Source organism: Salvia hispanica, chromosome 5 (genome assembly GCF_029641045.1).
Source record: "Salvia hispanica isolate PSC_SH4W2 chromosome 5, Shi_PSC_v1, whole genome shotgun sequence".
NCBI classification, from domain to species: Eukaryota; Viridiplantae; Streptophyta; class Magnoliopsida; order Lamiales; family Lamiaceae; genus Salvia; species Salvia hispanica.
In genome coordinates, this window is record NC_142696.1 from 19,963,107 (window position 1) to 19,985,780 (window position 22,674).

Sequence of the window (22,674 nt, forward strand, 5' to 3'; positions counted from 1 at the left end):
ATCTACTAAATGAGCCATATTTGGGTCTTCCTCCTCCCTAGTCTCAGAATGCTCTGTTTCTGTTGACGACTTCGGGTCTTCTTCTCCTGACGAATTCCACTCCTTCTCACTTTCTGATTCGAACGGAAATGGGTCCACCGTCCTTAAACCTGATCTGGTGGTGATAGTGGACGTAGACTCTTTGACTTGCCACTTGTATCGGCCGCTCCTTGACCCAGATGAACTAGCCCAACCTCAAACGCAATAACAATAAACGCCATCCTTCCCCGGCAACGACGCCATTTGAAGATACCGATTTGTCAGAGTGTGCACAGAAATGAATAACAAGTTTCCTAGGTCCAGCAAATCCACTAGATCACAAGGTCTAGGAACTCACTGGTCGTTGGAAAATCTCGGTCGTCGGACACACAGAGCACTTCTTCAAAACCCTCAACCACTTATACTAAAACTTAGCACAGGGAAGTAGGGATCGATCCCACAGAGATGGATGCGTAATGAACATGCTCAAGGATTTGGATATTATTTTTGGGTTGGCTGCTGCCACGCATTTTTTTGGGTTGAGGAAATTAGACTAAACTTGAGATTTTAACTGCTACGCTATGATGCACTTTTTATTTGCACTATAAATACCTGCAAGTATACAGAGTAGGTATAGTATAGCAAAAGGTTAGTACCGGGTATCGAACACGGGGAAGATGTACACAAAGTGTCTATCTTCTACTAGAACTCAATTACTATCTGGAGAAACAAGAATTTTTTGTAACTTTTTGAAAACAGTAAATATTAAAAACAGTAAACAACTAAAAACAAGCAAATCACGGAGAGAAAAGTATAGAGATAAGGGGAATTCCAGGGATGTGCTTTCGCTTTATTGGTTATACAAATTTCAAACTACAATACCCTAGCACAGTTAATACTTTGAAAGGACGAGTCACCTAGCTTATGCTCATGCGATACAAACGTTGATTACTAACATTAGGGTTGTCAATCCTAACACGTAACTCCAAAAAGCTCCTAAGACCCTTGAAAAGTCCTCACTCTCAATTAACAGTGTCGTTTTAAAGGAAGCTAACTGTAGTGTCTACTAAGTGGATCTAACTCGCTAGAACTCTGTCACAGTTATGAAGCAAGTTGTATTGAATCATACATAATCGTATCACTCAATTATGAAGCATCATGATTAACTTAGGGAAGAAACAAAGTAAAAACAAAACGGATATTAAATAGAAAACGGAATTGTATAACCAAAGTTGCTACTAACACATCCCTAGAATCCTATGAGTTTAGTTACACATGACTGAATAAACTAAAAACATAGATTGAAGGGAAAGCAATTTGAACATAAAACTAAAGCAAATAAAACCTGTAGGTTAAATCCTTGTCGTTCTTGATGTTCTTGAAATCCTTCTTCAACTCCTTGCACAATTGAAGTACTCTAGCTTTTGATCTCTATGAATGTGTTCTTGTTGTGTGTCGGAAAAAAAAACTACCTTCTTGATGAAGCTTGAGGTCCTATTTATAGGGGAAGATTATTCCTCATCATAGAAGGAAAAGATCTTCAAAATTTGGTAAATCTTGGAGCAAATCTAGGGCTGGTCGGATTCGCCGCCTTTTTCCGGCGGGCCGCCGCACCTTGGCCGGCGGTCGCCGCGTTGGAGTCCAGAGACTCTGACCCTTCCGTGGCGGACCGCCACATAGCCTCCGGCGGTCGCCGGGCGAGACTCTTCTCCTAGCGTAAATTTCCGAGGCGGGCCGCCACATAGCTCTAACCGCTGGGCGCCGGCGGTCGCCGTACAACTTCTCGGCGGTCGCCGGTCGCCGTCTGACTCCAGATTTTCAGACTATGCGTTTTTACTCCCCTTTTCGGCTCAAATATGCACATTTCTCACAAAACACGTCAAAATACCAAAATGTATAGAATATGCAAATAATGGACATGTAGAGTGATTTTGATAACAAAAACGGACCAAATAATGGCCTTAAAACAGTGCAAAATCCGGGCGTATCAACTCCCCCAAACTTACATTTTTGTTTGTCCTCGAACAAAACACTAAAGACACAAGAATAGACGCACGGAATGCACAAGGACTAGACGTCATAATTGCCTCAAAAGATGAAAGAATAGATTAAGCATGTATTAACACAATCAAATCAAGCAAGGCTTAATAGTGCACTTTCATTACTAACTTGTGGAACACCTTGAATTCAAGCACTCACATGTGGCAAACTTCCAAAGATGGGAAGTGTTCTTTCTCTCACTCTCAAAGTGTATAAGGGTAAAGTGTAACTCACTCAAATCATGCATCATGCAACGTTTACCATAGGCTTGCTCAAAGTCTAATCCCTCCTCTACTCAATGTGATTAAGCATCAAAAGTCCGAAAGGTCTTTCTTTTCGGTTGTAACGTAGGCTCTTTGGTAGGTGAGGAATATTTGGCTAAAAAGTGACTCAACTATAAAAATATCCCAAGTAGAGTTAAGATGACTCCACTTTTCTAAAACTTAAGGCACTTCTAACACTTTATTTTTCTCCTTCAACTTACTTTCAATCCTTCGTTTTTTTTTTTCACAACCTTTCACACATATTTTTCTTTTTTTTTTTTCTAAGATCAAGCACATATTTGGAATTTTTCTCAATTTCGCAACTTGTACTTTCTTAATATTAAGCACACTACTTTTTATACTTTCCTCCTTATCTCTCCAATTCCTTTACAAAAGAAGATAACAAAAACTATACTAACCCAAGGAATTGTCTCCCCATTTATTTTGGCTTCCAAAGAAAAGGCTTAAAGGCTCAAAATTGGCTCCAAAGGAAAAAATTGAGAGGGTCGAAAATTTTGGATATAAAAGTAGCTAAGAAAAGACGGCCTAACATCCTCCTAAATCAACTTAAACACTATGTAAACTTAGGCAGACTAGGAGCAAGTTCTAGAAACATATACATGCATACAGATAAATCACACAAGAAAGAATTTAAGGCTCAAATCTCACAAGGTAGAAGCACGATTCAAGGCGAACAAGCAATTCACTAATTATGCACCTTTTCACCCAACCATCATATCAAAACGTTAAGCCACACTTAAACATAGATGGAATATAATATCATTGGCAACTCGGTCTAATGTGTCCCTAAGCATGCGTGTTTCTAAGTTCTTCAAGTTATGTTCATGACATGGATTCAAGAAAACATTTTTAGAACACAAAAATCTCCTACGGATTTTTGGAAAATTAAAGCAAAAATAAACAAAAAGAAAAATCCTAAACTCACGGTCCACCACTTCATCCCCCCAAACTTATTTACAACAAAGTGTAAAATAAGTTTGTAGAGTCGGTAGGGACGTGAGTAAACTACTGAAAACAAAAACGTACCCTGAAAAATTTCGCGTAGAGGTTGAGCGGGGCGAAATTTCGAAGAATTTCGAAAAATCGCGCTGGAAAAATGTGCCCCGGTGGCGGTCCGCCGCAGCTGATCGGCGGTCGCCGCACGTCAAAGAAGCTTTCCAGCGTTCAGGTAGCGGACCGCTGCAGAGCTTGCGGCGGTCGCCACGGAGAGGTCAGAACCTGCGAAAATTTTTGCAAAGCACAAAATTAAACCAAAACCAAAAATACTTAAAAATAAAGCAAAAATTGTTAAATCAAGGAAATAAAACGTCTCAAAAACATCCAAAAACATGGTACAAATGCTCATTTAAAGTCATCGAGCTTGACTTCTTCAATCTTGAGGAGGTGGAGGGAAACGGACGCTAAGATCCTCGAAAGCTCCAACGAGGTACGTGATATCACTCCTCATTGTCTCTCGTTCCTCTCTAGCTTCGGCGGCCATCCTTCGGAGCTCTTCATATTGTTGACGCCGATGAGCGTCTTCCAAACGTTGTTGCTCCCAAAATTCTTGTTCCGCCGTGCACCAATCGCCTTGAGCCGTCCACCCTTGGCGGTTGTAGGCATTCTCCGCTTGTTGCTCCGCCCATCGATTGTCCCAAGTGTTGGACATGTTTTGCATGTAGGAGAAAATTTCTCCTAATTGGGCGGAGGTGTTGACTTGAAACTCCTCTTCCGGATTTGGCCTTCCGCGGCGGCGGTTCGCTCTTGTCCGGCGGCGATGTCCTTCCACTTCCTCTTCTTCTTCTTCCTCTTCTCGTCGTGGTTGGGATTGCGGTGGTGGCGGTGCTTCATTCCCTTGAGCTTGTGAATGCTCCGCGCCCTCTTCATAGTTATCAATGGCATCAAACGCGGAATCCTCATCGGGCTCAAATTGAGGAATGCGAGAGGAAATGTTCCTCTTTCTAAATTCCCCATTGACGGGGTTAGCCTCGATAGCTCTCCGGTGGGCGGGTGTGTCGAGCTTCCAATTTGCTTGGTTTGCCCAAACATCGACCTTGGTCAATTGCGGGAGTGGAACGGGAAAGTGATCCCCCGCTACTTGCATAAAATACCCTTGACCCCACTGATCGGTCTTCAAAAGCCCCACCGAAAATAGCACCTCATAAGTGATGAACTTTTCTCCACCATCCTCCGTCATACCGGCAAAAGAGACCCCCAAATGTTCACCAATTGCCGTAATCAATCCCCCACAACAAATGACGCCCCCGTCTTTCTTCGTGATCCTATCCACATAGTAAGTAAAAAGGGTCCCATAATCGATTCCCTTCTTGTTGAGTAGGCACCACATCACGTTGAGCTCCGTTTGGGAGACACTTCCCCCATCGATACAGCAAACATAAGCCGAGTCATAGCACGATGGAGGTACCTCAAGACGGGGTTGCGAATTGATGAAGACTTGGCATAGCCCGCTGCATGCTCTTGCTCATTTGTCATCGCCCCCCAAACCTCTGAAAATTCATATTTATTGTCTTCTTCGGGGTTGGGGTCGAAGCAATGGAAGATCCCACTAAGCTCTTCCATGGTGAGCGAGTGCCAACGGTTCCCTAGGCGGAAATCGATGCTAAGTGGAAAATTTTGGCGGCGATCCTTAGTAACCCTTAGCGAGCTTAGGAACTCGAGAGTATACTTTCGAAACGATGGCCACTTCCTTTGGAACATGTAGACAAGGCCATTCCCATCACCCACGTCGCACAACTTCCAAAAATCCTCCATGATCCCCAAAGTTTGGAGAGGGAAATCGTGGGGATATCTAGAAGGTGCCGTCTCTCGGGCCGACACTTTCTTCCACATAGCCTTTTGCTCTTCCGTGGCAAGGCTAATGCCATAGTTCTTCGCATTCTCCGGTTTCCCTTTTGATCCCATTATCCTACAAAAGAAATTACACTCTTAAAAGAGCATCAACCAGTGGGAGATCAAAAGTTCCCCCAAACTTGCATTCAACCAAGTAAAAATGAAGAAATAAGATCTTATATGCAAGCTTGGGTACAATAGCATCCTAATTTTTAGCATAATAAAATGTTAAGCAAAATCAACAAAATTAGGACACAAAAAATCATCCCCCAACGTGAATTCATCCCGCATGCAGAGACGTATCAACCAAATATCCATAAGAACCAACAATCTCTACAAAATCACAAATATTGCAATTCATGGAAGTAATAATAGCCTCACAATGCTATGAACATGATTGCAACTTTTAAACACTATAAACCAAGAGAGAATCATCATTCACAACTTAATAATCACCAATCAAGCAAATTTTAAACCATAGAATTCAAAAATTCATACACATAATCATCCCCCATCATGAATTAAGAGATTCTACCGAACAATTCACCCAAAATAAATCACAATCCATGGAAGAAGTAAAGAAAAACCCAGAAATTGAGTTAGGATTCATACCTTTTTGTGGAGAGAATTTGTAGAAGAAGAGCTCTAAACTTGGAGAGAATTGAGAGAATGATAGTGTGGGTGTGTGAATTTGGTGATTTATATAAGTGGGGGTGGTGTGCAAGGAAAGAATTTGAGAAGGAATGGGAAAAGGAATGAAAAACATACCTTTTATGGCTCACTCCCGTCTCTGGACTGCGTGTGGCGACCGCCGCGTCTCTCGTGGCGGGCCGCCACACGGGCCTTCGTAAACAGCAATCCTGGCGGGCCGCCGTGGCCCGTGCAGCGGTTACTCTGGCCCGCCCGAAGCCCGATCCTTCCTGCACATGTTAACACGCGTGTGGCGACCGCCGTGCTTTAAGTGCGGCGACCGCCACCCGTAAAATTTTTTTTTTTTAACATAACATAAAAAAAACGAGAAGATAAAAAAAAAATATAAAAGAAAATTGGGTTGCCTCCCACTAAGCGCTTTTGTTAAAGTCGTTAGCTCGACTTGAAGTGGCCCACTAGTTGGGCGGATCAATAACTCGAGTGTTGAAAATTGGCATAGGGAGCAACTTGGTCCCTAGCTTCTTCCACCACTTGTACTTCCCCTCTTTGGTTTTGATGACGTATATCTCGGGGTCCTCTTTGGGTGTTTTCTTTCTCTTCTGTTTCTTCTTCTGTGGAGCAGATGTAGAAGAATTAGCATAGAAGAGTGTCTTACCTATTTGACAATGTAGATAGTGGAGGTAGAAGGATCCTCCGCTTCAAAGGGATCTTTGGGCTTGGTCAAGTCGGTAGCCATGACTGCTCAGCACTGTTGTTCCATTTTTGCCCGCTTTGCCTCCTCAAATTTTAGCATCTCGCGCTCGATCTTATAGGTGGATTGACTATGATTATCACTGATTGTAATCTCGCCACGACCTACATCAATCAAAGCTTTGCAAGTGGCAAGAAAATCTCGCCCTAAGATTAGAGGGACGTTCTTGTCTACTTTCATGTCAAGCACAATAAAGTCGGCGGGAAAAATAAAATCATCAACCTTAACTAGGACATCCTCAATCATACCTACAGTCTTGATAGACGAGTTATCTGCCAACCTGAGTGTTACGTCTGAAGATTTGAGTGGCCCAATGTTGAGCCTTTCGTAATACTTCAGTGGCATGAGATTGATGGACGATCCTAAATCGCACAGTGCTTTGTCAACTTTCCCTTCTCCAATTCGGCACCTAATGATGAACTGGCCCGGATCTCTTTGCTTCATTGCCCTTTCCTTTTGGATGATCTCGCTGCAATGATGCGGTAGCTTAAGGTCGGCTTTAGTCGGCTTTTTCTTCCTCATTACCGCCTCCCTTAGTAGCTTTGCATACTTTGGTATCTCCTGCAACGATTCAACAAGAGGAATGTTAGTATGGACCTTGCAAAACATGTTAAGGAAATGCTTGAACTGCTCTTCAAGCTTGAACTTCCTCTTTGGCTTAAAAGGGAGTACAATCCCGTTGTGCCGCACAAGCTCCTGCTTAGTGGACGATTCTGCCTTGTCAGTGGCGGGCCGCTGCGGGGTGTGCGGCGGTCCGCTGGCGACTGGGCGGTCCTGCCTGGTTTGTGTCTCTGCCGTCTCAGTGGCGGGCCGCTGCGTGGTCTGCGGCGGTCCGCCGGCGACTGGGCAGTCCCCAGATTTCTGCTTTGCCACCCACTTCTTGTTAATATCATCCACTCTTGCTGTTGCCTTTGCTCTATCCTCATCTAACTTCTTCTGAATTTGCTCCATTTGAGTGGTAATATTGGTTACAGCTGCCGAGATTGTGTTCATTCCTTGCTCGAGGTTGTTTATCCTTGCTTCGACCACTCCGATCTTGGTGTCATTAATCTTCCTATCTTGCGTAATTACTTCCAAGATCTTCGTGATTCCTTGTTCATACTTATCTTCCTTCTTCATCGGCTCAACCACTCCTCCTTTGCTAACATTAAATCCTGCAGGGGGTTGCAAGTAATTATTGTTAGAATAAGAAAGATTTGGGTGCGGACGGTTCCCATTATAATTATTGAAATTACCGCCCCCCTGATTAGGGCGATAATTGTTATTGTAGTTTCTGGGACCGCCTCCTTGCACGTAGTTTATTTCTTCCACAGTTGATATGGCAGTTTCGGGTGCATTGACTGCCACTATGGAAGTTGCCGGAATTGGATCTTCCTTCCTCGAGATGTCCATTTGATCAATCCTGACTCTAAGTTCTGCTAACTCCTTAGCAAAAGAACTTTCCTCGGCCTCTTCTATGGCTGCTACTCTTCTCGTGGCATGCCTTTCCTTAGACCACCCCCGACTGTTGGTGGCGAACTCCTCGATCACCGCCATGGCATCCTCTCCTGTCTTTCTTAGAAATCCTCCATTTGCCCCTGAATCAAGCATAGCACATATCTTCTCGTTAAATCCATTATAGAGGATTCCTACCTGATGGTCTATGGAAAAACCATGGTTTGGGAACTTTCGAAGAAGAGCTTTGAAACGAGCAAATGCCTCATAGAGGGGCTCGTCATGGCCTTGTGCGAACTGAAAGATCTCACTTTTGAGCTTCAAAATAGTGCCTGGCGGGTAGTATTTGTCGAGGAAGGTAGCTACGATGTCCTTCCATGTGGAGACCTTTTCTGGTGGCATACACTCAAACCATTCTTTAGCAGAATCAATCAATGAGAATGGAAAAAGTCTTACCCGTATGGCATCGTCGTCGACACCATTTAATTTCAGAGTGTTTGCGATTTCCACGAATTTGGAGAGATGGCGGTTAGCATCTTCAGTCGCCCTACCTGCAAAAGGAGTTTGCTCGACCCTTTGGATAAGGGGCATGCGTAACTCAAAATTGTTAGCATCAATACGAGGGCCGTTAGGAAAAGTGATCATATTCCCATGATTGAACATGTTCATCACAGGTAATGTTTCTCTTTTCTTCTTTTCCATGGCTTCTCGGGCTGCTCTCTCCGCATCTCTCTCATCCATCAGCAACTTCACCATCTCCTGCAGCTTCTCAATATCTGTTCGGTCACCCATTGTTCCTGATCCTTTTTCACTTCTTATTAGTCTATGAGTTCTTTCAAGCTCTAAATCAAGCGGCTCTAAGATGTACTTCCCATAACGCGTTCGCATACAAAACCTGCAAGACTCGAAAACAAAAACAAATTAAACTAAAAAAATTAAAACAGAAAGCAATAAAAATAAAATGAAAGCGATTAAAATCCAAAGTAGTAAAATTATCCGTTTGAAGAAATCACTCCAAAGTGAATTGTCTTCCCCGGCAACGGCGCCAAAAACTTGATGCACTTTTTATTTGCACTATAAATACCTGCAAGTATACAGAGTAGGTATAGTATAGCAAAAGGTTAGTACCGGGTATCGAACACGGGGAAGATGTACACAAAGTGTCTATCTTCTACTAGAACTCAATTACTATCTTGAGAAACAAGAATTTTTTGTAACTTTTTGAAAACAGTAAATATTAAAAACAGTAAACAACTAAAAACAAGCAAATCACGGAGAGAAAAGTATAGAGATAAGGGGAATTCCAGGGATGTGCTTTTGCTTTAATGGTTATACAAATTCCAAACTACAATACCCTAGCACAGTTAATACTTTGAAAGGACGAGTCACCTAGCTTATGCTCATGCGATACAAACGTTGATTACTAACATTAGGGTTGTCAATCCTAATACGTAACTCCAAAAAGCTCCTAAGACCCTTGAAAAGTCCTCACTCTCAATTAACAGTGCCGTATTAAAGGAAGCTAACTGTAGTGTCTACTAAGTGGATCTAACTCGCTAGAACTCTGTCACAGTTATGAAGCAAGTTGTATTGAATCATACATAATTGTGTCACTCAATTATGAAGCATCATGATTAACTTAGGGAAGAAACAAAGTAAAAACAAAACGGATATTAAATAGAAAACGGAATTGTATAACCAAAGTTGCTACTAACACATCCCTAGAATCCTATGAGTTTAGTTACATATGACTGAATAAACTAAAAACATAGATTGAAGGGAAAGCAATTTGAACATAAAACTAAAGCAAATAAAACCCGTAGGTTGAATCCTTGTCATTCTTGATGTTCTTGAAATCCTTCTTCAACTCCTTGCACAATTGAAGTACTCTAGCTTTTGATCTCTATGAATGTGTTCTTGTTGTGTGTCGGAAAAAAAAACTCTCTTTTGATGAAGCTTGAGGCCCTATTTATAGGGGAAGATTATTCCTCATCATAGAAGGAAAAGATCTTCAAAATTTGGTAAATCTTGGAGCAAATCTAGGGCTGGTCGGATTCGCCGCCTTTCTCCGGCGGGCCGCCGCACCTTGGCCGGCGGTCGCCGCGTTGGAGTCCAGAGACTCTGACCCTTCGGTGGCGGACCGCCACATAGCCTCCGGCGGTCGCCGGGCGAGACTCTTCTCCTAGCGTAAATTTCCGAGGCGGGCCGCCACATAGCTCTAACCGCCGGGCGCCGGCGGTCGCCGTACAACTTCGCGGCGGTCGCCGGTCGCCGTCTGACTCCAGATTTCCAGACTATGCGTTTTTACTCCCCTTTTCGGCTCAAATATGCACATTTCTCACAAAACACGTCAAAATACCAAAATGTATAGAATATGCAAATAATGGACATGTAGAGTGATTTTGATAACAAAAACGGACCAAATAATGGCCTTAAAACAGTGCAAAATCCGGGCGTATCAGTTTATCTTAGGAATATCTACCTAATAGCTTTAATCGTAAGTTTGAGTATGCCTATGAGTATTATTTTTTTTACTACTCTAGTGAAGGCTAACTAAAGGGACACACGAGTTTATTAAGCTAAGCAATCACATATGGGTATGAAATTAATTAAAGATCAAGTACGCAGAAAAGAAATTATGGTGAAAAAGATATAATCAGAGAACAACCAAGCTGATTCTTCTTTCACCTTGTGAAATGAATGGTAGTTCGATATATCTAGCATCAATACCTGCTTTGTGTATAAGTGGGAGAGTTTTTGGCAGTGGGTATACTCGAAAGCATGTTTTGAGTATAAGTGGGAGATTGTTAGGTTTGGTATAGTGAAAAGCATGTTTCGAGCAAGTTTCGCGCGAATAGAATCTTGCTTGTATACGTAAAACTCTACAATCCACTTTTGACCCGATTCAGTATTATTCGAGCAGTCTCGCACGAATAGAATCACTATTATTATTACATTGTGTTTGCTTGTGCATTTATAAGATGTTTTACAAACATTTAAATGCATAAAAAGTAAACAAAGTCTAAGTCTTTTGCTTAATAGACCGGTTGTGGGCGTCGTCCACTTTAAGGTAACACGGTCAGATCTATGCAATGCTTTGCAAAAGTAAAAGAAGAATTTCACAACCTAGATAGGCTTTGGCTACCTATCGTGAAATGTTGCAAAGTAAGTCCGCATATTTCTAAGCCTTACTGAAATAAGATGACATTGGTGTGGTATAGCACTAAACGGATCTAACAGCAAGACGTGTCTTTATGCTATCTACTGAAAGACTAGGTCTTGATAAAATACTATTTCTTAATCTACATATGTTAGCATTGAGCATACGGTATTGATTATGCACTACTTTGACTTATCAAATGGTGCGGGTTTTTCACAACCCAATAATCCTAATATATTGGGTAGTGGTGATTAATATCTAGCGGTGCTAGGATTGTTATTATGTTGAAACGTGCGCGAGGTGAGTCTCGTTTGATAATTTCCTCAAGAGGAGCTCGAACAAGGTTTTATTATTCAGAAAACTGGCCAATTGGAGTTTTATTGCTCTATGAATAATAAATAAATGATTCTTGCTAAGTCCACTCTTGGAATTAATAAGATATTAATTAATTAAATCCATAGCAGAAATTAATTAATTAATGGACATTTATATCTTAAGCGCGGGAAATAAATAATATAAATAACGGAAACCCGGATTACTTGTAATTTCGGATTTGGATGGGGAGAGTTCAATATTACTTCTGTAGTGGCTGCTCGTAATATTCCAATATAAGCTTGTATTAAATTGTGGGTTCAATTTAATTAGTAAAAAGCTAATTGGGGGAGCCTATATCCAAAACCTTCCATAGATCCCTGTCTGGACCCAAAAAGGAACTTAATATAAATAGGAGAATAAAGAGAAAGAATTCATTATTATTACTCATAATTTTCGACCCCCTCTACCTAGAGGAGTTCGAATTTCTCTCCTAATTGGAGAATGATTTCTTCTGTCTTCTTTATTCGAGTCCTAGTATTTTGATAAGATCAGCCCACCCTGATATCGAGATACAGTTCGGGAACCAGAGAGAAGATCTATGGTCTAGTATCGAAGATCATCACGTGGAGAAGGCGCGAGCAATCGTCGATTCTTTGAAGAATCAAATCGGTAACTCTAAACCGTAGAAATCATGTTTAGGATTTACTTTCTATGAGCATGAATTATTTGCGTTCTAGCACGCAATTATCTATTTAACATGTAAATTGATTAATCGCATAATCGGTCAAATAGATCCGTATCTGATTTATTTGTTTTGTACAAGTCTTCCGCTGTGCAAGGGGCACCAAACCCCAGCAACCTATCCCCGAATGTCTCCCTAACGCCCTCACAAAAATATTTCAGACAATCGGGGGCATTCGACTCGCCGATGTGGAGGTACTCGTTGAACATGTCGGTCGCGTCTCCGTACGCTAGCTGTCTGATTGCGGCAATGCACTTCTGTATGGGCGTGTGACCGGGTTTACCAACCGCATCCTCCATGAACCTGAAATAGTCCATCAAACTGCGGCTCTAAAGCACTCACGATACGCATAAATAGCGGATGATGCATCCTAAAACGTCGCCGGAATAAGTTATCCCCAAACCGCGGCTCTGGAGCAAAGTGGTCCTCATACAACCGACGGTGTGCAACGATGTGGTCCCGGAGTACTATAGCTCGACGATGGATGGGGCGAGGTACCGCCGGCTGTTGCTGCTGCTACAAGGCCGCTTGTATTAGGCGATTTATCTTCCAGGGTGTAATGGCCCGCACCTCTTCGATAATTTGCCGGCATACATTATCAACACTTCCACCACTACCAACCGCACCACTACCACTACCACCACCACTAGACATTTTGGATATACTGATAGAAAAGTAGAGAGAGAGAAACTCGTTAAAACAAGTGGTGTGAATAAAATGAAGTTCAACGAACCGTATATATAGATTTTTTTTTTAAATAAAAAATCGGAACGTCCGTCGTGGCACCGCAATGGCGGACATCCCGACGGATGTCGCCAGAAAGCCGCAGATGTGAGGTACTCGCAGCGGACGTCCGCATCCGCCCCTCCCAAACCTAATGGCGGACGTTCCGCGCGGACATCTGGCACGCCAGTCGGATGTCCGGCGGGAAGTCCGCCATTGCGGATGCTCTTATAAAATAATATGCATCAGATGTATATAAGCTTGAAAATTATTTCATGATGCGCACCAAAACATTTCAAATTGTCATTCCTGTAAATTTTCAAAAAAATGTCCTTTTATATATGTATAGAGACATGGTTATATTTTTAATAGATGAGAATTTTATAAGAATATGTTGGTTGACGTGCAATTAAGTGTGACACAATTAGACCTGCCTAAGGTTTACCAAACCGGTGGTTAAAACCGAAATCGTAACCGCCGGTTATGGTTCCGAACCGAAACTGTAAGATTTTACCCGAACCAAAACCATAAATTTTTTAAGCCATGGTTCGGTTCAGGTTCAAAAACAAAACCTTAACGGAACTGCAAAAAATTGCCGGAAAACCATGAAATCAAGCCAGAACTGCGAAAAACCACCAAAAAACCGCCAATTCGGGACTGAAGCTGACGATTTTGGAACCTGTTGAAATTAGAAAAATCAAATGTAATTAGTTAGCATTTTATTAGTTAGTTTGCCTTTTACTTGGCCTATATATAAAGCTCTTAATTGTAATTTGTTGTAACTTTGCCACAATGTAGTCAATAGTGAATACACGCTTAAGTTTTTTCTCCTGTTCCATTCATAGTTTTTCCTCTCTTTAGCGGTTTCCATCTTTTTCCCTAAATCTGCAGATTACAATTCTCCATTTCTTACAGAACTGGAACTATAACCGCGAAAACCCTTGCGGTTCGGTTTCGGTTCGGCAATTTCCAAAATTGAAACCGCCGGTTCCAGAACCGTGGGCACCTCTAGACACAATTAGAGGTGTTAAATAGGTTGGATTGAATTTCTTTCTATAAATTCATGTTCTGTTCAAGCCAGACCCATTGGAGAAGTGGGCTGAAATGAGCTGGGTAGAGTTGGGTTAGTTGTATAGAAAATTATTTTTTCACATTTTTTATTATAGCTTTTATTGTATTTTTAGATTTTATATTAGATATTATAAATAAAAATAGTTAATACTCCCTCCGTTTCAGAATAGGAGTTCCATTTTCTCAATTTATTCCTTTCGCGAATAGGAGTTCCGGTTCACTTTTATCATAACTGGTAATAGGGTCTCACATTTCACTAACTCATTCTACTCGCATTTCATTTAAAACTAATATATACAAGTAAGAGCATTCCCAACAGTTTCCCTAAAACCTCTCTTATTTCTCCCTAACTCCTGCCACATCAGCACCATAATTTATCCCCAGTTTTTAGCCAACTTTTAGCCAACTGCTCCAATGGTTTCTCCCTTATTTCTCCCTAACTCAACATTTCATTTTTACATCATCACTAATTTAATTGTTTTATTTATGTATATAATAAAGCTAGCTAATTTAATTTATAAGACAAAACAAATAATAGTAATAAAGTTCGTTGTATTAAACACGGGTAAACATTACAACGACGAAAATTAATAAAAAAAAATAGTACAGGAATGGAAGGTGTGTAAACATATCAATTACTAATATTACATAGTAAAATACTGATTAACGAGAATAAGACATTTCACGTCAATATAGAAGGTGTGTATTTATAGGGGGGAAATTAAAATATATATATATATATATATATATATATATATATATATCGCCGAATTATCGCCCATAGTGGTCGGCGATAATCCGGCGATTTTTCGCCGGTTGACGATAAAACGGGAGGAAAAATCGCCGAATTATCGCCGACCTCTCCCATTGGTCGGCGATAACTCGGCGATAGACGGCGAAAAAACGCCGACTTTTAGCCGGCACCATTGGGAGTGCTCTAAGACCTACATTCTACTAACTTTTTTTCACATGTTTTCTTAACATTTCTTAAAACATGTGCCGCTACGAAATGGAACTTCTAATAACGAACGGAGGGAGTACTATAAAATTTAGAATAAATATAATTAAAATTATGTTAAAATTAAAAAAAAAGCCCAATTGACAACTTTAGGCTCAATTTGATAAAGAGAAATTTTCAAAGTAAGAATATATTTTAGTTTGTGTATGAATATCAATTGGATTGACCTACTGGGTTTCAAATCAACCTAACTCGGACTACGGACTAATTGGGTTGAATTTTTTTCAGGTCAAAAATTTGTAACTCCAACCTAAATATTTGAGTTTTAGGCTAGTCCTTGTATCTCTCACTTTGCTCTACCAATGATTGTGGAACCATTGCATCATGGGCGGAGCCACGTGGAGGAATGATGGGGCACTTTCTATTCATGCTATTTTTCTTTAATTTACATTCCTTTCGTCCCATTTTAAGAGTCTTATTTGAGTTCAACACAAAATTTAAGAAATGTAAAGAAAAGTTGGTGAAAAAAGATAGTGAAATGCGAGTCCTACTTTCATATACTCCCTCCGTCCCACAAAAGATGTCACACTTGTAGGACAACACGAGATTTTAGGACTTGGGAGGTTTTATTCTGTGTGTTAGGTGGAAAGAGAAACTATAATATTAGTATATTACTCCCTCCGTCCGCAAAATATTGTTCATGTTTGACGCGGCGCGGTTTTAACAAATGTGAAGAAAAGTGAGTTAAAAAAAATTAGTGGAATGTAGGCCCACATTTATATACTAGTTTTATAATAGAATGTAAGTGTAAGAGCATCCACATCCATGCTCTTTGGCAAGAGCATGGATGTAGGCCCGGATCCACTTTTATCCATTTTTTACTCTCTGCTCTTCCGCAAGAGCACAACACACACATACATGCTCTTCCGCACGAACATGCTCAAGGGTCCTGCCAACTATTATTCAATTTAAAATACTTCAATTACTAAAATCATTTCCACAATATTAAAATGCATTAAAAATACCGAACTGCTATTACAAATTATTAAAAAATTAAAAATTACATAAATAAAAGCCTAAAAATAAAAAATTAAATAATTAAAATCTTACAAAATAAAAATTACATAATTTGAATATTTGTGCACATATTTCGCATTGTCTGTTATTCCACTCCCAACAAAATTGAAATTACTATTCCACAAGTAATTGAGAAAAAATTTATACATACCAGCAAACATTTTTCAAGCCATATAATTATTACCAAATCAGCTTTTCAATTTGACCAAAAAGTGAAATTAGGAAAGAAAAAAGACACAAACAATATTAAATTCATTAATTGAGGACAAAATTAGTACTCCTCTTAATTAAATAAATCAACCTAACTAAAAATGACAAATATGATGGACGGCAGCAGGTGACACAAAAAAACGTAAATTATTGTTTAATGGAGTAATTGATTGATGTAACACTAAAGCACCCTACCAGTACCCCACCCCATTATGGAGTACTAGTATTGTATAGCTACAGCCTACAAACAACAAGATATGGTCAAATATTCAACATGTCTTCGACCACTTGTACCTTGCTCATTAACATCATCATTATCTTCATCTTCTCTACAGCAGCCACCGCCGTTGATTTCAGCTATCCGGCTGTTTTCAACTTCGGCGACTCCAATTCCGATACGGGCAACCTAGTGGCCGGCCTGGCCCTCAACCTTGAGCCTCCCTACGGCCAGACTTACTTCCACAAGCCCTCGGGCCGGTCCTGTGATGGCCGCTTGATCATCGACTTTCTAAGTAACCCATTCACTATACCAAATTAATGCTTATATTGGAAATGCTAGTTTTGATGATGGTTTGTGTTGTGCAGTGGACGCGATGGACTTGCCCTTCTTGAATCCATATTTGGATTCAATTGCTGCGCCAATTTTCAAAAGAGGCTGCAACTTTGCTGCTGCAGGCGCCACCACTTTCCCTCCCCCGACCTCGGGTTGCCCGTTTTCGTTCGACATTCAAGTCGCTCAGTTTCTGAGGTTCAAAGCAAAAGCTGTGGATATCCTCACAAAATGTTGTGTTTCAATCTTCCAATCACATAATAATACTCCTATTAATTATTACAAATTCAATACCTAGACTTACATGTTTGGTTTCAATTTTGAACAGCCAGGAAATATGACAAATACCTGCCCGCTCAGGATTACTTCGCAAAGGCACTCTACACGTTCGACATAGGCCAGAATGACCTCACAGGCGCCTTCTACTCCTACGAGACGCTCGATCAAGTTCTCGCTTATATCCCAATCATTTTATCAGCATTCCAAGATGGGATTCAGGTTGCCAACGCTGATACTTTCTCATACTCATACACATACATCAATCGCCATATAATAACTTGGATGTGGATTTCTTGCAGAAACTGTACGACCAAGGGGCTAGAAACTTGTGGATTCACAACACCGGCCCCCTCGGCTGCTTGCCTCAAAATATTGCAACATACGGAGGTGATGATGAGCTTGGATGTGTCACCTCTCAAAATCAAGCTTCAAAGCACTTCAACTTGCAATTGCACGCTCTCTGTAAAAAGTTGCAGGGGCAGTATCAAGATGTAAATGTCACATACGTTGACATTTACTCGATCAAGTCCAACCTCATTGCAAACTACTCTAGATATGGTAATGAGTTACAAAAGAGCTTCTTAGCTCCTTGTTGAACTATTGAATAATATGTGTGGCCTTAACTTGCAGGATTCGAGCAGGCGTTGATGGCGTGCTGCGGGTATGGAGGACCGCCATTGAACTACGATGCACGGATTTCCTGCGGTGAGACAAAGGTTTTGAATGGGAGTTCAGTGAGGGCCAAAGGATGCAATGACAGTACAAAATACATAAGCTGGGATGGAACCCATTACACTGATGCTGCAAATCAGTATGTTGCCTCTCAGATTCTCACTGGAAAGTACTCTGATCCACCACTTCCTGACAAAATGCCTTTCCTTCTAAACCTCAAATAGTCTACTCCTATTCCACGAAGCCATGGCTGTGCACATGTTTTGAAGTGGTAAGTCATGACATGAATGAATGTTATTATGTATACAAATGTCTGAATTCGACAAGATTATATCTGTAGGCAGCATCAGCCGACGATGATTTTCATAGATCACACACATGCTTGAACCTTCAATAAACCCATAATTGTTTTTCAGTTGTGTCCAAATCTGAAACTTGAAATCTTTCAAAACTTATAAACTGCAGGAGCAGATACGATTGGGATGATGAACATCTTAAACTGAGATTTTAAGCCTGCTATTCTTCCCTCCCTTTATTTCTTTTCTTGATTCTTGATGCCAAGAGAGTAGTTGTGGAGTATGTAATAGGAGTATATAATACTACTTACATCTTCTAACATATTGAAAAAATAAACTAGCTGAAGATAAATTATGAACAGAGGGAAAAATAATTAATGTATTAACATTCACACAAAAAATTGGTAGATGTGTAGGATTAGGAATTGGTTCAACTTCAATAATAAACTTTCTTTTACATGTTTTCTTTTCTTGCAAATACTTTAATCAATAAACATTGCTTCATAATTCAGAGTACATGGCTCGAGAAGGATGCTTGCGGTAAATGTGTTATAAGCAAGCTTGCACATTGTTCATGACATGCACAATGCTCAATGGACATGTATCAACCAGTGAACAATTTTATTTTTGAGGGAACATCTTTTTTGGTCCACGAACTTTGCCAAAGTATCATTTCAGGTCCGTGAACTTTGAAAATATCATTTCAGGTCCATCAACTATGGGTTAATATCATTTGAAGTACTTTTTAACTATTTCCAAGTTTTTTTTGGACAAAAATACCCTTGATACCTTAAAGGGTATATATTTTTAATAAACTTATCCTATACTCATATTTTTTATAAATATTTTTACTATATATTTTTGATGAATTTTTAAAATATAATTTGACCTTCAATATTATCACTTAATTTTGTAATTAAGTGACATGCAAGAAAAGATCCTTATTAAATTTTTTATTATTAGAGAAAAGTTCTTTATTCAATTTTAAAATTCTTTAATATAAAAATTGAAGAAGCAATTTTACTTGTCAAATAATTAAGTGATAATATTGAAGGTCAAATTATATTTAAAAAATTCGTCAAAAATATATTGTAAAGATATTTATAAAAAATATGACTATATGATAAGTTTATTAAAAATATATATCCTTTAAGGTATCGAGGGTATTTTCGTCCAGAAAAACTTAGAAATAGTAAAAAAGTACTTCAAATGATATTAACCCATAGTTGATGGACCTGAAATGATATTTTCAAAGTTCACGGACCTAAAATGATACTTTGGCAAAGTTCGTGGACTAAAAAAGATGTTCCCTCTTTATTTTTTTTGTCAGTCTTATGGAGTACAAAGCTTGTCTTAAAATTGTATAATATGCATCAGATGTATATAATATAAGCTTGAAAATTATTTCATGATGTTTCCCACCAATACAATTCAAAATGTCATTCCTGTAAATTTTCGAAAAAAGTATCCTTTTATATATGTATAGAGACATATAACTGGTTATTTTTTAATACATGAGAAAATTTTAAAAGAAAATGTTGGTTGACTTGCAATTTAGTGCACCTAGAGGTGTCAAATGGGTTTGATTGAATTTCTTTCCATAAATTCGTATCCCGTTCAACCCAGGCCCACTAGAGAAGTTGGATTGAATAGAAAATTATTTTTTTACATTTCTTTGTAGATTTTTATGTATTTTTAAATTTTATACTTCCTCTATCCACGAAAAATAGGGTACATTTGTCATTTTTGGTTGTCCACTAAATATGCCTTGTTTTTCGTGGACGGAGGGAGTATTAGATAAGTATTATAAATAAAAAATAGTTACATTTATAAGATTTTGTATTTTCACTTATAATTCATGTATATTCAAGGGGATGATTTTAGATTTACACGAATATTACATGAATATTTATTAATAAATGTTTACATATTCAAATTTTCTATATTGCAATTATTTTTCGAGAAAAATCACATTACACGAAATTTTTTTAAAATTATTAATTATATTCCCTCTGTTCTTGAAAAGTATGAACATTTGGTTCGATACGAGTTTTAATACATAATTGCTAAAGTAAGAGAGAGATAGAAAAAAAATTAATTAAAGTATTGTTAATGGAGAATGAGTCTCACCTTATTAGAGAGAAAAAATTTTCTAAAATTAGAAAATTCATATTTTTCAGGACGAACTAAAATGAAAATAACTTATACTTCAAGGACGACGGAGAGAGTACTAAAAAAATTTAGAATAAATATAATTAAAATTATGTTAGGATTAAAATAAGAATAATTGTGATTTGTAGTTATGAATCCTATTTAGGTTTGTGTTTGAAAAAAAAGGCCCAATTGACAACTTTAGGCTCAATTTGATTTTTCTTAAAAAAGAGAGATTTTGAAAGAAAAAATGTATTCCAAGTTTCGTATAGGAATGTCAATCGGATCGAATTATTGGGTTTCAAATCAACCTTTCTCAGGTTGCTGGCTAATTGGGTAGGATTTTTTTGGGGTTAAAATTTTCCAACTCTATACATAGAAACAAAACAGATGGTGCAACTTAAGGTTACTTGATCCATATACAGGCATTGGCCAGCAGCAGATGACACATAACATCAGTTGTTACTCGAAAGAAAGAAAAAATATTGCTTAAAAAGTGATTCATGTAACAGTAAAGCACCCTTATATCTTGAGAGGGCCATTGGCTACCTTGTACACTATGACTTGTCCCCACCCCTTTATGCCAACCCTTTATATTGTATTGCTACAACAATAGGCTTCCATGTATTCAACATGGCTTCTACCTTGCTCATTATCATCATTTTCTTCATCTTCTCTGCAGCAGTCACCGCCGTTGATTTCAGCTATCCGGCTGTTTTCAACTTCGGAGACTCCAATTCTGATAGTGGCAACCTAGTGGCTGGCATGGCCGACAACCTTCAGCCGCCCAACGGCCAGACTTACTTCCAGAAGCCCTCGGGAAGGTTCTGCGATGGCCGCTTGATCATCGACTTTCTAAGTAAGCATTCTTTTACAAAATGGTGTTCTTATCGAAATTGTAAATTTTGATGGATTGTGTGCAGTGGATGCAATGGAGTTGCCCTTGTTGAATCCATATTTGGAGTCGATTGCAGCGCCGATTTTCAAAAGAGGCTGCAACTTTGCGGCTGCAGGCGCCACCACTCTTCCGGCCACGGCTAACTCGGTTTGCCCGTTTTCGTACAAGATTCAAATAGCTCAGTTTTTGAGGTTCAAGGCAAAAGCTATGGATATCCTCACTAAATGTTTGTAGACCAATCTCCCAATCACATAATACTATGTACACGAAAAAAACGACAAAAATTTTAATACAAAATTGGTAAAATAAATTAAATAAAGAGAAATATACTTTAGTGTTTTAAGGGAATAAGACTCAGAAAAGACTTAGGAACAAGACTATTTTTTATAGATGCAATAATAATAATTAAAAATTCAATTCCAGACTTACTGGTTTGGTATGAACAGCCAGGAAATATGACAAATACCTGCCAGCTCAGGATTACTTCGCCAAGGCGCTCTACACGTTCGACATAGGCCAAAATGATCTCGCTGGCGCCTTCTACTCCAAGACGCTCGATCAAGTTCTTGCTTCGATCCCGGTCATTTTATCAGCATTTCAAGATGGGATTCAGGTAGCCAACACCGATACGTTCTAATCATACATACATGAATCACCATATATAACTTGGATGAATTTTTTGCAGAAACTGTACGACGAAGGGGCTAGAAACTTGTGGATTCACAACACTGGCCCCCTTGGATGTTTGCCTCAAAACATGGCCAAATTCGGAGGTGACCCCTCCAAGCTAGATGAGCTTGGGTGTGTCGCCTCTCACAATCAAGCTTCAAAACTCTTCAACTTGCAATTGCACGCTCTCTGCAAAAAGTTGCAGGGGCAGTATCAAGATGCAAACGTCACGTACGTCGACATTTACACGATCAAGTCCAACCTCATTGCAAACTACTCTAGATATGGTAATGAGTTACAAAAGAGCTTCAAAACAGCTTCATTCTTGTTGAAATAATGAATACTAATATTGTATATGGCGTGGCCTAGGATTCGAGCAGGCGTTGATGGCGTGCTGCGGGTATGGAGGACCGCCATTGAACTACGACGCAAGGATTTCCTGCGGTGAGACAAAGGTTTTGAATGGGAGTTCAGTGACGGCCAAAGGATGCAATGACACCACAGAATACATAAGCTGGGATGGAATCCATTACACTGACGCTGCAAATCAATATGTTACCTCACAGATTCTCACTGGAAAATACTCTGATCCACCCTTTCCTGACAAAATGCCTTTCCTCAAATTCTCATCATTCTAATTTTATTTCTTAACACCTGTAATCCTATTCCTTTCATAACTGAAAGTTGGGCTAAAAGTATGACTAAGTTAATTTATGGGGCTAAATGAGTACATTTTTATTTTCCCATAATAAAAAGTGTGAAGGGAATAGAAGGCCGGCAGTTAGGTACAATATCACCTCATCATCTCTTTCTTTATTACTAACACCAACTCCGACTCCGAATTATATCTAGTCTAATCCTATTCCAACAAACCATGGCTATGCACATGTTTTAGA

General features: G+C 39.5%; 2 protein-coding genes and 1 non-coding gene across 3 annotated transcripts; all 3 read left to right on the forward strand.

Annotated features, from left to right (window-relative positions):
* The first annotated feature begins 8,221 nt into the window (after positions 1–8,221).
* On the forward strand, positions 8,222–8,328 carry LOC148926421 (small nucleolar RNA R71). Its single transcript, XR_016131904.1, has one exon. It is a non-coding gene; the product is annotated as a small nucleolar RNA R71 (small nucleolar RNA).
* Positions 8,329–16,487: 8,159 nt separating this feature from the next.
* Positions 16,488–18,179, forward strand: LOC125187241 (GDSL esterase/lipase At1g54790-like). Its single transcript, XM_048083795.2, has 5 exons — positions 16,488–16,775; positions 16,849–17,046; positions 17,142–17,311; positions 17,392–17,650; positions 17,723–18,179. Exons 1-5 carry the CDS (start codon positions 16,538–16,540, stop codon positions 17,986–17,988), a joined length of 1,131 nt encoding a protein of 376 aa, XP_047939752.1. The 5' UTR covers positions 16,488–16,537; the 3' UTR covers positions 17,989–18,179.
* Positions 18,180–20,826: 2,647 nt separating this feature from the next.
* LOC125189721 (GDSL esterase/lipase At1g54790-like) lies at positions 20,827–22,629 on the forward strand. Its single transcript, XM_048086964.2, has 5 exons — positions 20,827–21,070; positions 21,135–21,335; positions 21,556–21,722; positions 21,795–22,065; positions 22,148–22,629. The coding sequence occupies exons 1-5, from the start codon at positions 20,845–20,847 to the stop codon at positions 22,414–22,416; spliced, it is 1,134 nt and encodes a 377-aa protein (XP_047942921.1). The 5' UTR covers positions 20,827–20,844; the 3' UTR covers positions 22,417–22,629.
* Positions 22,630–22,674: the final 45 nt, after the last annotated feature.